Source organism: Equus asinus, chromosome 25, assembly GCF_041296235.1.
Source record: "Equus asinus isolate D_3611 breed Donkey chromosome 25, EquAss-T2T_v2, whole genome shotgun sequence".
Taxonomy (NCBI): Eukaryota; Metazoa; Chordata; class Mammalia; order Perissodactyla; family Equidae; genus Equus; species Equus asinus.
In genome coordinates, this window is record NC_091814.1 from 23,917,501 (window position 1) to 23,933,503 (window position 16,003).

General features: G+C 48.8%; 1 protein-coding gene across 9 annotated transcripts; it reads right to left on the reverse strand.

Moving 5' to 3' along the window:
- Window positions 1-2,311: 2,311 nt before the first annotated feature.
- Window positions 2,312-14,629, reverse strand: LOC106828032 (low affinity immunoglobulin gamma Fc region receptor III-like). Of its 9 annotated transcripts, none has more exons than XM_044758228.2 (7): window positions 14,473-14,627; window positions 9,903-10,047; window positions 7,726-7,851; window positions 7,252-7,272; window positions 6,655-6,912; window positions 4,362-4,616; window positions 2,312-3,265 (listed from the first exon to the last, which is right to left on the reverse strand). In XM_044758228.2, exons 2-7 carry the CDS (start codon window positions 10,033-10,035, stop codon window positions 3,087-3,089), a joined length of 972 nt encoding a protein of 323 aa, XP_044614163.2. In that variant the 5' UTR covers window positions 10,036-10,047; window positions 14,473-14,627; the 3' UTR covers window positions 2,312-3,086. The 9 variants fall into 9 exon arrangements, with proteins under 9 accessions (XP_044614163.2, XP_070353292.1, XP_044614170.2 ...); XM_070497191.1 differs by lacking the exons at window positions 9,903-10,047; window positions 14,473-14,627 and adding exons at window positions 13,410-13,662; window positions 14,092-14,441; XM_044758235.2 differs by lacking the exon at window positions 14,473-14,627 and adding an exon at window positions 8,418-8,473.
- Window positions 14,630-16,003: the final 1,374 nt, after the last annotated feature.

Below are 16,003 nucleotides of genomic sequence, written 5' to 3' on the forward strand. Positions count from 1 at the left end.
CTGGGCCGGTGACAAGGCGCGGGATGGGCGGGACAGCCCTGCTCTGTTTCGGTGCATGAGTGCCCTGGGGCCTCAACGCCTGCCCCCAGTCCGAGCGCCCTCCTGGTCCCTGGAGCCTTTTTCAGCTCCCTTGTCCACCGCTTAGCTCAGTTGGAGCATTTGGCCACAGAAGGCAGTGATCAGTGTCGGACGGCTGGTGGGGAGCGTTGCTGGCCTGGCGTCTGGTGGTGGCGGTCATCTGCGCAGGGGTGGTTCAGTGGTACAATTGTTTGCCAGGGGTCACGGATGGGGTTCGATTGCTGGCCAATGCATCTCAATGTTTTCTTGCAATCTGTTATTCTAATTGTTTCTTTCTTTTTCCATTGCAGCATTTATAACGCTGAAACAAACGAAAGCCGTTAGCTGAAGACTGGGTTCTTTTGATTAGGCTCCTCCTCATTTACGAAGTGGGTTTCTTGAAGGCAGCAGAGACCTGGTGACACGGCGCAGGGACTCCGGGGTGACCTTGTCCCCCTGCCCCCTCCTGGGAGAGAACTCGGCAATCAGAGAAGGAAGACGCAGATGAACTGTGGTGAAATGTCCCTCCTGTTGTCCAGACCCGTCCCTGGTGCTTGTGTCACCGTGGAGCATCGTACCCAGAGGCAGGTTGGAAGGCACCGTGTACATTTTTCCCTGTGGCCAGGATTCAGGTGGGGAGTTACCTCCTGCAGGCCACAGTCCATCCTATGCCCTGAAAGCCAGAGGGTGAGTGAGTTCGCTGCTCTGCGAAGCCACCTAGCTCCCGTCGGTCCTGCGGCCTTACAAATTGGGTCTCCACCGTATCTCACTTTCTTTAATCCAGAACATCCTATTTGAGCTTTCTGGTGTTTCTACCGGGCGTGGACTTCTGCTGAGAAGCCAAAAGGAGGAGCCTTTCCGGAGACGTGAATGTGGAAATGGAGGAAAGAGAAGCAAAAGGTCTCTGTAAGCTCCTGTCTCCCAGCTGACAGGCGGGGCTTCCACTGTACTGACGAGGATGGGATCTAACGGGAACGTGATACTTTCTAATGGTGAACTTTAACAGTGTATTTGTTATAATATATCGTTATTTGCCTGATTCAAGGGAAACTAATTTTTAAAAAGAGAAACTAAAAACCCATGCTCGATAGTGGCTCTTTTCTCCTCAAATGGCTCAGAACCCTTTGGAAAGTTCCCGGGGCCTTTGAAGAGGGAGGAGGGGGTGAGGATACAGAGGTCAGTCCCCCTTCTGGACTGGGTTTCTTGGTCAACCCTCTCCCAGTGTACCACTGAGAAAGAGCTGGCAAAGTCTTCTGCTACAGACATCAGCTGTACTGGAAGGTGATCAGTCCACGAAAAAAGGGAATACATGAAGAAGAGTGCAGTGAATGACTTCCAGAGTGGAAAATGAAACCATCATCAAAAAGAAGGAACCTATTCTCTTTCATAACTCCAGGAACAAGAGAAGCTGCCAGCTTGCAATTCATTCACTCTCACAGTGTAGGCCAGACAGGCCTGGATGTCAGAGTCCAGACATTTTGTCCAAGGACCTGCAAGAGAAGGGTCCTCCCCTCAGAAGGGAAAAGGTGGTCTGGCCGTGGGTCTGTGCCCTGCTCTGTTCAGGGACTGCTTTGTCCAAGCTCCTCTAACCTTTGCTCCTAGCCCTCAGCAGCCTCAAAACCCCACCTACCCACCCAGCACCAAGAGTTCCAGGAAAAGCCCTAAAGCAAGCACCTCCGTGCCTGCACATCAACCACAGCATCACACAGGCATTCTTCCGATCTCGTTCACTTCTTTACTTTGTAAGTCAGAGAGGTTGGAGTATAGGGGAGCTTATATATGCAGTGCTAACTTTACAACATGCTTCCATGTATCCATTTATCTTTAAAAGTAGAACAGACATTAAAGTGATGACTGAAATAGACACTGTGAAGTGGAGGCATGCTCATGACCCAAGACTGAGTATGAAAAGCAAGCTGCAGAACAAGATGTGTAGTATGACCCAAAACTGCGTATATGATGGTCTGTGACACCAACTACCTGTCTATCCTTGAAGAAGTCATTTCAACTATCTGGGCCTCAGCTCACTCAGTTTTAAATTGAGGAGATTGGACTGTGTCATTTCCAAGGACTTTCTAGGTTTAAAATTCTCTGATTTCAAATGCTGAAGAATTTCCTCATTCCACAAATATTTATTGACTCCTTTATCATGTGCCAGACACTGACCCGGACTCAGGAATACGGTCGTGAACAAAATAGACACAGGGCCTGCTCTCCCGGAGCTCACAGGCTGATGGGAGGAGGAGTCACACAGTAAACAATTACACAAGAGATTGTTTATTAAACAATTGTCAATTAAACAATTAAACAAGGGGATTAGGAGATGGTGGGAGACTGGGGTTATACTAAAGGATCAAGGAGACCTCACTGATAAGGTGACACTTGAGGAAAGATCATAATGAAGTGCGATGTAGATATCTGTAAGAAAGAACCTTCCAGAAACAGGAAATAACATAAGCCCTAGGCAGAAGTAGAATTGGTGTGTTAAAGGAAGCAAGGAAGAGCAGGAGATGAGGTCAGAGAGGCAGTGAGGAGCAAGATCATGTAGCGCCTAGTAGAACGTTCCAAAGGCTTTAGCTTTCCTCTTAATTGCAAGGGGGAGCTCTGGCATGGCTTTGAGCAAGGAAGGGAAAGAGACAACACACATCTTAAAAAGATCACTTTGGCCGGTGTGGTGAGAATCGACTGTAGGGTGGCAGGGTGAGTGTAGGGAGACCCGTCAGGGAGCTACTGCAGTAACCCAAGTGAGACATGATGCTGGCTTGGACCGAGGTGCTGGTAGTACAGTCCTGAGAAGCGCTCAGATTGCTGGATTGATTGAAAGGAGAGGCAGGATTTACTGAGTTTTTCTAGATTTGAGGAGCCTCTGTCTAGGGGCTATGAAAACACATTTGCTGTGAGTCCTTGTCAAGCTAGGTGGGCTGGACTGTGCCTTGACCTTCAGGAGCTCAGTGAGGGTGTGGCCTGTTGGCATTTAGCTCTGAAGATCACAGGTCACAAGGGTGGTTGGAGTCTCCTTGGCCCAGACCTCATTTGTTTTCAGGGCTCTGGCTCCATCTCACGTTGCAATTCTTCCCATCTCCCACTGATCTTGGAAGGTCTCTCTGCACAGAAACATACAGCCCTGTATCCACTGCAAACAGGAGTCCCATCACCAGGCAGAAAGCGATTTGAAACCAATGGAGAAAGAAGAATACAGTTGCCGGACCTAATAAGAGAGGCAGAGGGATGAGATGATTGACAGTTGTTAAGGCAGTAATTTGGAATAAACAGTCAGGTCCCTGTTGGGGAGCCTTTGTGAAGTCACCCAAGCCAGGGGCTAAGGCCAAGGCCAAGAGCAGACAGGAGCCCAGGAAGTCTTCCTAGGATCTCTTCATGTCTAGCCTTCCCAAATAAAGCTCTGGATCAGCATTTCCCAAAGGGTGACCTTGCACATGTGTTCTGAGGGACATTAATAGAAGTTAAACAGGAAAAAGGTTTTGTGGTCACCTAGGTTGGGTAGATGCCTTATAAAACTTAAGTTAAAAAAGTTTTTTTTTTTACAATACGACTTCTAGAAGTCTTTAACAAGCATTATGAATATAAATGGGAGGAACAGAGTACTCAGCATCTTCTGCATTAAGGACCACACAATCATTCATTCTGAAAAGCCTCTCAAGGAGTTTATTTTGGGAAATATTGAACTGGGGAATCCACAGACCACATCAACACATTGTCACTTGCCACCTCCTCTGAGCCCAGGACTGGGTGGTATTCACGGATCAAGACTATAGCTTGTGATGCCTCCTGAAAGGGCATCATATGGATTTCACAACACACAGTTTCTCAGGAGCAGACAGAAGCCTAGTTCTTTGCTTGTGGAGAGAGATCCTCATGCCGACATGGATGCCCGGAGCTTAGATGGGAGCATAGGCTGAGAGGGTGAGCAGGGAGGCACAAGAAGCTTCAGAATCCTAGAGACAAGAGGGCCATATGGCAAAGTGGAGTGGTTTGAATGAGGTGGGAACAGGGAGAGTGGTTATGTCTGGTGGATGCATTTGGGGGGATGAAAAGGTGGCTTCTGTCCCCTGAAAGTTAAAACTTCAGGTGAATCACACCTGTTTCTGTAATCCCTGAGGAATGAGCTGAGACAGAGCTGCAAAGCCACACAGCCATCAGGTCCAGCTAGGACTTTTAGGGTTCCTGTTGACATCAAAGAGGCCCACTCAGGAGGAGGCAGGTACTGAAATTCAAAAAAGATGAGTGATCCTCTCCCTACGCATCCTTCCAAGGCTGTAAGCTCCTAGAACAGCCTTGGTTCTCACCTTGGACAGTGATGTTCACAGGCTGTGACGAGTGCTGCATCCTCTCTATAGTTCCTGAGCAGTGGTACTTGCCACTGTGGTTGCGGTTTGCTTGTAGGATGGAGAAGGTGGAAGTGTTATGGAAAAACGTCAGGGATTTTCCATTCTGGTAGAATGTGATGCTCAACAGAGGCCTGTTTTGCAAGCTGTGGCACCTCAGGTGGATGGGCTCCCCCTCTTGGAACACCAGGCGAGGGGTCTGGAGCAGCAACCAGTCTGAAAGACACAATATGGGAAGGAAAAGTTCTAAGGCTGGATACCAAGGCCCTTGGAGCCTCATGCGTGGGGTGACATTACTTACAGAATTTGAAAAGATGTTGAGCAGAGGAACTGAAGATTCTTCATGGCAAGAGTTAGTGCTCTCTTACAGGGAAGATATGGTATTATCTGTGGGACCTCTAAAGGATAGTTTTCAGAAGTTCCAAAGATGAATAGTAGGAACCCCAATCCCAGGGCCAGGGGTGTGGGGTGATTTTGAGGAATTAAAAACACTGTACAGGATAAGGAAATGAGTGCATTTCAGTAACTGTAGAGGTTGCTGAACAGGACCTGAAACCTTCAGTTTCCGTGGATACAGCATTTGTGGTCAGGGGATTACTAATTTAATGGTAACTTTTGAACTCTTTTGGAAAACGAAGGTGAGCAGCCATTAACCATATTAGCAAGGAAGCAGAGCTTTAATAATGCCTCACCAACCCTGAATGGAATCTTCCATCCACATTAAAATGGAAACGTGTGACCTTACGAATTCAGTATTCAGTTGTGACTCTGAACAAGAGGAGCATTAAAGAAAGCTTTTTAACTTAAAATCACTTTTCCTCCCTCCTTACAAACAGTCCCACTCCCAACCAAGGCCTCCCTTCAGTGAGGGCACAGGAATCAGATTCTGAAATGTGGCTACCTTGGAGGGCTACAGAGAGTGTTTCAATAAACCAAATAGAGAAGAAAATCAAATTACTCTATTTATTATAAAAAGAAATACTAGAATTTATTACATCATATTTAAATGAAAACTCATTTAAGAAAACAGTATCCTGTATACAAAAGGCAAGGTACTGTGGTTGAGACAGCGTGAGACAGAAATCTGAACTCAGGATTCTGATTGTGGCCCGATTGATTCTCGCTGGGCTCCTAGGGCTCACGGGCTTAATCTCTTTGCACAATGGAGGATGGGACGAGGTGGTTTCCCTCTAATGACCTTTCAGAACCAAGTTTTGCTAAATTTATACTTTTACATTTTTGTAGGAAGACTCAGAAGTACAACCAGCTGTTTCTGAGGTGGCAATGCACCAAGAGAAGAGTTGGGTAGCTGTGATGTCATTGGTCAGGTGTGTGAGGTTGAGTCAATATTTATTTCCCTTTCCATTGAGCACCATCAACAGAAAGTGACTCCACCACCAGCATCTCTGGCACAGGACCTTAAAAGACTACCAGAAAATCACCCTCCTGATGTGAAACAGAATTAATACACTGAAAGCTCACATGTGACCATCTTCAGGGTTTATGCACCAAGATGCAGCTGAAGTCAACTACAATATAAATGGCTCATATTTCAGACATTGGAAGGGGGGTAATACAGTGTGTAGGAGCATTTCCCTACAGAGTCTATTAAACTGAACACTGTCAGATATTTACATAAACCTAAGTCAGATCCTGTGACTCCCTTAATTAAACCCATCTAATGAATTCTCATCTCCTTCAGGAATATCAGTCCAAGTCATCATACCAGACTACCAGCTGCCACATGGTTGGCCCCTTCCCAGCCCCCTCCCCTCTGACCTCATCTTCCAGATTCCATATCTCCCTCTGGTCTCCTGCAGCATGGGCAGAACGACCTCCTCAGCTGCCAGGCACACTCTCAGCTTAGGACCTTTGCAGTCTGGTTGCCTTCAATCCCTGAGTTTTACCACACTGCCATGAGGGTAGGATGGTTTTATGGAGCAGAAATTTCCTTCTGCTTCTCTCACCTCCGGCTGCTTGTTTATGGCCGAGTAACCTTCCTACTCAATCAGGACTGAGGCCAAACAGCCTAACATGTTCTGAGGAATCTCTTAGGAACTTCCACCCCGACCACACACACCAAGCAAAGGGGGTTGGTGAAAAGGGAAATGGGTGGGCAAGAACTACGTCAAACCATTCACAGCGATGGTTTCCAGTAAACAGGCCACACCTGTTTCCTAAAAATTTCTACCACATCAACAGATTTCATCTCTCCTTGTCCTCCCAGACCTTCCCCAGACCTTCCTCCACTGACCAGAAATCACATCCAGATGCACAGGGTCACTGAGGCTCGTCTGGCCCGTTTGGCACCTGTAGTCTCCACTGTCATTCTCTTGGGCCTTAAAGCTGTAGCTGGGCTGGACCTGGGTCGGGATGGGGCTCCCATTATGGAACCACTGAGTGGGGTTGTCCTCAGGGGTGTGGGCCCCCTGGCACTTCAGAGTCACAGAATCCTCCCGGAGCACGTTGTTCCATGGGGGCTCAAGGCTCACCACAGCCTTCGGGAGACCTGCTGAGGGACAGAGAGCAGAAAGGGATGGGAATAAATAACCTTGGAGGGACCACAGATTCCAAAGGAGTTCCCAGGGGAGACCAGGGGCCAGAGAGTCCTACTGCAGACCCAATTAAAGATCTGTGTACTTCCAGCAGCCTCATTCCCTTTAGATCTTTGGTGGATCCAATGGGAATCCGACCAAGAATCAAATCCCAGGTCCCACTAAAATGGGGGAACCACCCCTGCTGAACCCAAGCCTGGTTCTTGGTGGAACAGACATTTCCCTACATGGGAAATAGAGCCTCACATTGTGAGGCAATAACACCACAAACCCAAGGAAACAAAGAGCAAACTCACCAGATCCTCTGTCTGCAGAAGCTATAAAAGAGAAGACAATGGATCAGTGTAGAGCAGGAAGGATGAGGGGAGCAAATGTAGCAGGGTGGGTGTGGAGAGAGGGAGAGGGAGGTGATGTTGGGCTCCTTCTTCCCCAGGACCCATCTCAGAGCCTGTTTCTAGTCACGTTGTTTCCAGTTTCCAGCCTGTTTCCAGTCCTCTTATAAGAGTACTCATTTCTCACCTCCTCCTCACCTCAGCCCTGTCTCTCCACATGGCTACAAAGGAAACATGAATGTGTGGGGCAGGGACTGTGAAAGAACCTCTGAATTCCAATCTGAGGAACCAGTGGAATGGTAAGAATTCAGGGTTCTTTTGCCCCTTTTCAATCTGTCCCCCGCTTCCAGGGCCCAGGGCTGCCCCTCATCACACTGACCCCTGGCGCCCTCACAGAAGTGACTGAAACTGCCCTGTTCCACGATGACCCTCACTCACCCAGCAGCAGCAAAACAGGCAGTGGTTGAAGCAGCCACAGGTTACCAGGATGTACATTTGTAACCATTGGGATCTCCATAGTCATCCCAGAACTGGGCCTGAGTCCAGTGGCGTTTGGGAGATGAACTTAGAAAAGAGGAAGGAAATTGTTACATCCTTTCATTCAGTTTCATAAGTCACCAGACTCCATTTCTGCTAATCAGTCAGTAACAAATCAGAGGAGCAGTTGAGTCTGCTTTACAGACAAATCTTTCTTTCATGTATCACCTTGTTTGGTCCTGTGAAAACCCTGGGCAGGGGTTCTTGTGCTGGTGAGGAAATTGACGAGGGGAAACACCAGGAAGCAGAGCTGACAATGGAGCCCTTGTCTTGGGTTCTCAGTTCAGCCCCTTCCGACCACACTCCCTGTGCTGCCTCTCTGGCCAGTAGACAGGAAGTTTTAAATGAATTTCAACACAGGCAAGATGAAGAAACCCATTAACTGTGCAACCAATAAGAATCAATGTTAAATGACCACAACACAGTGGAGCAGTTATCTGCAGGAAAGACTCCATCCAAGGAAGTCTCTAAGTACCCTGCAGGCAGGGCTATCTTTCTTTCACCTGCCCTTCACCCCTGGCCCTTCTAAGCCAAAAGAAAGTTTTCAAGTGTGAGAAATAATTTTGCTAAGAAAGCCATAAAGTGTAGTATACCTGGTGTGCAGAGTTCATTGACTTCCCCATCTTCCGGAGACACTGGGCCCTGGGCCCTACATGAGAGAATGTGTCTATGCTTAGGGCCAGAGATGGCCACTTCGACCGTGACCCCAAGGCTCAAGTTAATAAGAACGTGTCGTGCGTCATGTTTCTTGTCTGGGCTGGCCACCCTGAGGGACACCTGACTGGACTATAGAAACATCCCATCAGTGGGAACAAGAAGAAATCACTCAAAGTATCCAAATACCTGAAACCCTGAGTTAGAACCCAGATAACCTTAGGATCAAAGGGAGTAACATGCACAGAACAAACGAGAGTCTCACTGAGGAGAGGATGCTGTGCCCCAGACCTGAATAATCGGCACTCCCGCCTGCTGTAAACCTTTTGGGACTTGCCCAGCTGATTGTGGTGTGGATGTTGTAAGTACTGATTTGTAGCTCTCTGCCTTCTTTTCCCCACTTTATTCCCCTCACAAACAAACTCTGATTGCTTAAACAACGAAGTAGCTTCGGCAGTACCTGTCATTTCTTATCCCCTACTGTTGTGGGAAACATTTTTTGGGGTAGTCAGCAGGATCTGCACTTATGGCCTTCTTGTTTAAGAAATCAGAGATCATTAAAGCTCCTATTGAGGTCCTGGGATGGGAGCACCCCTAGTTTTCTGCATTGGCCCAGGAATGGGGTCATAGATCAGTACTGTGTGAGGCATGGGATAATAAGCTCCCTATGTGGGAGCCTATTCATATAATGAAGGCATTGCAGACAGTAAAAGGAAAAGATGACACTGCCTTCTCGGCTAGAAGAGGGTGGTGCCTGTTACACGCCTTCCGTAGGGCCATAGAAGATTGGGACCACATATTGAAAGAAAAAGTATTACTGGAGAAAGAGCTGTCTGGTTGCCAGTCTCGGCTAGCCATGATGCAATGTCAGAAGTATGTGTGAGGGGATCAAGCTAGGACCTATCAACATGTTGCCAAAAAGGCGGCTGTGAGTCTGGCAAAGTATAAGCACCACCACTGCCAGGGGCAAGTGAATGTAAAAAAGGTTCATATGGCAATTGCCCTGGCTGGCCCTGATTGAGACCCTGATATTAGGATGGCGACATCTGGGATGATGATGAGAATCCCTCCTCAGATGAGGAGGCTTTGCCGGCCAGGACCATCCCTGCTAGACCCCCACGACGCCACCACCTAGAACAACAGGGAGATTGGGAAGTGTGGTGAGACGTAGTAGAAGACTTTACCCAGTAAGAAATTTCCGATATCCGAATACAACTGGATTCAGGAGATGCCTATAAATTTGTTACTGTTTCCACAGAGCCTACAGTGCATAGTGCTTTTAGAGACCGGGGTGTAGTGCCCCATGATGTTCAAGACAATCGAGCAGCTGATGGCATTACTTTGTTATCCTTGTCTGTTCGGGGGGCCCAGGACAAATATCCCACTGATGACGTGTGGCCAGATGCTGATCAGCCTCGGCATACCTTGAGGGATTGTTGTCAACGGATCAAGGAAGAGGCGATGAAGTGACCTTTTTTTCTGGGAGTGGCGGATGCATTGGCAAATATGCCTTTTAGTGTCCAAATACGTAATCGTATCATCAAAACAGCTCCACATGCCTATAAACACCTATAAACAAGTCATTATGACACTATTGTTAAAGGAAACTGATACCCTTATTTCAGAGGTATTGGAAAAGATTTCACAATTAGGAGATTTCGGAGATTGAGCAAACGCTTCTGAGGAAGTTGGCAGTCGCCAAGAGGACTTGCAAAAGCGAAAGGAAGGAATTTCTCAGAAGGATATGTTGTCAGCCCTTCTACAGGCAGGGGTTCCTAAAGAACAGGTTGATGGGGCAGAAACTAGGGATCTGTGGCGTTTGTTCAAGGAAAAGGGTTTGCATGTATGAAAAGCCTCAGGAGGAATTCCACCGGAGAAAAAGGAGGTACCCCCAAGTAAACGAAATATAACCCCCTCGGCTGACCCTCTTTTTGCTGATTTATTAGCTTGACATGAGGGCCAAACCGCTGTACAGGAGGTTAGGGCTGCTGTTAAAACGGATGCCCATCCTCATGGAGCTCTAACAATTTTTTGGAAGAATGGTTCAACAACAGTGACCCGAGCATTGGTGAATATGGGGGCAGAGGCCACCCTGATTTATGGCAATCCTATAAAATTTAGAGGTCAAAAAATTCGTATTACAGGTTTAGAAGGAAAAGAAATTTCTGCAGTAGGCACACGTTTGACCATACAGATAAGACAGCTACCAAAGCAAACGTATCTGGTGATGATAGTTCCAATTCCAGAATATATAATTGGCATCGACATTTTAAAGGGATTAACATCACAGTTAACAGATGGACAATATCAATTTGGGATACGTTCCTTGACATACTCTACCCTTTCTGTCATCATTGGATGTATTAAACACAAGGTGGAACTACCCCCTGCCACCTCAGTTGTACATATGCGGCAATATAAAATTCCAGGGGGTCAAGAGGAAATTTCAGATACTATTCAAGAATATCTTAACACTAAAGTATTGATACCCATAACCACAGAATGGAATAATCCTATTTGGCATGTTAAAAAAAGTGATGGCTTCTGATACATGACAGTAGATTATTGAGAACTAAACAAGGTGACTCCTCCCTTAATTGCTGCTGTGCCTGATGTGGTCACCTTAATAGAAAAAATACAAAGACATCCTGGTGTGTGGTAAGCAGTAATTGATTTACCAAATGCTTTCTTTTCTTCTCTCTTTTTTTTTTTTTGAGGAAGATTAGTCCTGAGCTAACATCTGCTGCCAATCCTCCTCTTTTTGCTGAGGAAGGCTGGCCCTGAGCTAACATCCACGCCAATCTTCCTCCACTTTATATGTGGGACGCCTACCACAGCATGGCTTGCCAAGCAGTGCCATGTCCGCACCCAGGATCCAAACCAGCGAACCCCGGGCCGCCAAAGCAGAACGTGCGCACTTAACCGCTGAGCCACCAGGCAGCCCCAAACGCTTTCTTTTCTATACCTATTGCTAAGGCAGTTCAATCACAGTTTGCTTTCACCTGGTTGGGATGACAATATACGTTTACTAGATTGCCACAAGGATATATACATAGTCCAACTATCTGTCAGAGAGAGGTGACGGAAACACTGTCTCACACTTCAGTAGATTCAAGTACACAGTTAATACATTACACTGATGACATTTTAATTCAGGGATTAAGTCACGAAAGGGTAACTTGTGCTTTACAATCAGTGTTAGAAGTCCTACGGGAGGAAGGATGGAAGACGAATCCCGCCCAAATCCAAGAACTGGCACAAACTGTTACCTTCCTGGGGATAGTTTGGAATAAAGGACAGCAAGAAACTTTATCAAAAGTGAAGCAAAAGATCTTGAGCTTTGCCCCTCCTTGAAACAAAAAGGAGGCTCAAAAATTTATCGGTCTGTTTGGTTTCTGGTGGCAACACATTCCACATTTAAGTTAAATTTTAGCCCCTCTATATCCAGTTACCCGGAAAAAATATCAATTTCAATGGGACCAGCAAGAAAAGGATGCTTTTGAAAATGCTAAGCAGGCCATACAAATGGCTTTAGATTTATGGCCAGTATGAGAGATCCGCCTGGCCTATTGAATTGCAAGTCCACACAGCAGGTGGGTATGCAAATTGGAGTACTTGGCAAAAACAGGATGGATAAAGGTACCTTTGGGGTTCTGGACTCGGAAGCTACTGGAGGCTGCCAAATGTTATACCCCTTTTGAGCAACAGTTATTATCACGTTATTGGGGGTTCTTGGAAAGTGAAGCACTGAGTATAGGACATGAAGTTATATTATGACCCCAAATACTTATTGGATCCAAGGGACACCTGCATCCCACCGAACTGAGCATGCTCAAGAAGCTAGTGTAATTAAATGGAAATGGTATATTCAAGATAGAATGAAACCAGGGCCCAAGGGACAAGCATTGTTGCATGAACAAGTATTTGATCCCACACTCCAAGGCTCCCCAGAAATTAATAAGGAAAGCCCTCAGGAACAAGAGTCCCCCATTGGATGGGGACTACCCTTTCAGCAATTAACGGCAGAACAGCAACGGCATGCTTGGTTTACAGATGGTTCAGCACGAGTGGTAGCTGGAGCTCGGTGCTGGAAAGCGGTCACTTATAACCCCGCATCCCAGAAAACTTTAGAAACCCAGGGAAAGGGAATGAGTAGCCAATATGCAGAGCTGTATGCAGTTTACCAGGCCATCAAGCAAGAGCTAGGAGGACAATGTTATTTATACACTGACTCATGGTCAGTAGTCTGGACGCCAAGATAGGATAAACATGAATGGATGCTTGGTAACGGAGAAATTTGGGAAATGCCATTATGGCAAGACATCTGGCTGTGGAGTTCCTCAATGATTATTACTGTGTTCCGTGTTGATGCTCATGTGTTGCCTACCTCTACAGAACACCTATATAATCAGCATGCGGATCATCTGGCTACAACCACATCAGTCGTTACAACAGCTTCTTCTTCAGAACTAGCCCAATGGGTCCACCAGAAAAGCAGTCACTTGGGAGCAGAAACTGCTTCCAAGTGGGCACAGCAGCGTGGGTTACCTGTAACATGGGATCAGCTCGAGAGTGCCTCATCAATGCCCTACTTGCCAAATTCAGAATAAAAAAACAATTCCCCATCCCCAAATAGGGCAAATCAAGCATGGGCTTTATCCTGCACAAATATGTTAAATATACTATATTGGACCTTTGCCCTCACATCATGGAAAGATTTACATTTGTACTGTAGTAGATACATTTTCTGGGTTTTGGGTGGCCCACTCACATAGGCGGGCTACCGGATAGAGAACTCCTAAAATTTTGGGAATTATACAACTCTATTTTGGCACTCCTCAGCAGATCCAAAGTGATAACGGTACCCACTTTAGAGGTGAGTTAGTTCAGTGTTTGGCTAACACATGATATTCAGTGGATATATTATATACCTTATGATCCAGAAGCTGCTGTTCTTATTGAGAAAATGAAGGGTCTCTTAAAAACCCAACTGAAATGCCTAGAGCCGGAGTGGCAGGGCGAGTAACGTACGTGGAGGGTGCCAGGCGGCCTTGTCGGAGTGCCAGGACACAGGGTAAAAGCAACAAGAATGCGACCTCTGGCGTAGGCTAAAAGTGTGTGTGGTGGGGGGGAGGGGTCGCGGCCGCCCGCACCACGCCAGGGATCGGGAGGTCGGTCGGCCGGCTGGCAGAGAGGAAGAAAAAAAAAGTTGCTTCCCTGACCGGGAATCGAACCCGGGCCGCGGCGGTGAGAGCGCCGAATCCTAACCACTAGACCACCAGGGAGCGTCAGGCCTTCCGCCTTGTCTGTGCCTCCTGGACCCGGGGCCCGTAGCCCGCCCGCTCGCCGCTCCCTCGCCGCCGGCCCCCTGCCTTGCGCAGGCCAGCCGCCCGCCGCCCAGGCCCAGGCACGCGCCCTCGCCTGCTTCCTGCTCGCCGCGTCCTCAAAACGCTGCGCGCGCCTCCTGCCCGGACACGCACACACAGCCGCATGAATGCCTCCCGCCGCCCGCCTCCGGGGGCAGGAGGGCCCCGCAGCTCGGCAAAAGGTCGGCCCGCTGCGTTGGCCGGGAATCGAACCCGGGTCAACTGCTTGGAAGGCAGCTATGCTCACCACTATACCACCAACGCCGCACGGCCCGGACTGTCCCGAGATGCCGACCCGGGGCTCCAGCCACAGCCGACTCGCCGCCGCCGCTGCCGCCTGGCGCAGCCCTGCTCAGAGGCCCCGCCCGCCCACAGCGCGGCGCTGCCACCGGCCCCACCAACCGCCGCCCCGCGCCCCCCCAGCGTCGCGCCCGGCGCGGCAGCCCTCGTCCGCCGGGACGGACCGCCTCTGGGGGGCGCCCTCGCTGCCATTCCACAAAGCGGACCCCGACGCCGACCGCCCCGCCAAACCCGCGGCCGGGCACACGTCCTCCACCGGCCGGCTCGCCCCAGCCCTTCTCCACCGGCTGCTCGGCGAGGCAGCTTCACGCGCCAAGAGGGGACCCACCCGCCCCAAAAACCACGAACGAAAAGGCAGCTGTGCAGCTGCGCGTCGCGTCGCCCGGAGCCTAGTGCGCCAACCGCTTGGGGCGTGCCGCTCGTCGGGCGCGGCGGGGAGCAGAGGAAGCCTTGGCTCGGCCGTGCCGAAGGAGCGCCCGACGACGAGGGGGCCTCGGGGAGGGCTCCCCGTGGGCAGGCCCGGCACGGATTGGCGGCCTGCGCCTGGCTGGAGGGCGGGGCAGGGCGAAGAAGCGCCCTCGGGGGCTGGAGGGCGGGGCGCGGCAGGGCGAAGAAGGGCCCTCAGGGGCAAGCGGCCGGAAGCAGAGCGGCGCCAGCCACCAAAAAGGGACGTCTTGCCTCCCCATCGGGGAATCGAACCCGGGTGTTCCGCGTGACAGGCAGGGATACTCACTGGCGGGGTCGGCAAGCCGAAGAGTGGAAAAGAAAGATTTCTTGGACTCTCAAGGTCTGGCAGTAGAGCTCTTTAGAGAATAGTGTGGAATAGCATGGGGACAGGACCCGTGGGCAGTAAAGAGCTGCTGCATGGGGACAGGACCCATGGGCAGTCAGAGCTGCTGCTGAAAACATGCGTTGAGAATAGGGCTAAATTTATAAGGCATGGGTACGTGACTTTTTACTGGAAAAAGAAAAGATGATGTAAAAAGTCATTAAACGGTTTCAGTGCAGATGGGGTCTGGTTATTGTGTGGTCGTATAACTTTAGATATGAATCTGGTCATATAGATTCGCATGTAGGCCAGGTCACCTTGGGCTTCTCTCCCTGGGGCAGCCTTGATCCACATCATAAAATCCCCCCGAACCCATTTGGTCCCGAAATCTTTTGCGGATATGGACGATGGTCAATATTCTGTAACTACTTCTGGCTGTACAAGGTCATAGAGCTGTCCCTAAATGGGGCCATAGGTACAGGTAGGCAGTTCAGCGGACCAGAAGGTTGCACCCGTGGAGCCCAAGGCTGACAAGGTATACAGATCCTCTGGAGATGAGAGAATCATTTGACGAGAGGTGGTCCAGAAGGTGAAACTTTGTTGACATGCAGAAGACAAACAATGAAATAGACAACAAATTATAATAAGAAATACAAGCGATATGATTAACCCAACGAATAAGGTTTTGATAGTAGTCCAGAAACCTGGTCCTGACCAAGAGTTCAACCAATCATTTAGAGGTAGGGTAGGGTCAGACATGGATTTAATTTGGTGGCTCATATCAGATAGGAAGCCAGAGATATTTTGATGGTAGTCAGGAATATAGACACAACATTCGGTTTTTATAATGGTGCAAGTGCCCCCGTGTGCTGCTGTCAAGACATCCAGTGCCATTTGGTTTTGGAGGACTGCCTTGGGCATTTGGGATACTTCTAAATCGAGCAGCAAAAGGCTATGTTGTGTATCATTTAATGCCTTCATAGTGAATTTGTTTAGGACTTCCATGTGCAAGATGACACTTTTGATTCCTAATTGGGGAAGGAAAATTGAGGCAACATGGTCATACCAGTGGAAGACTCAGCAGGTCCAG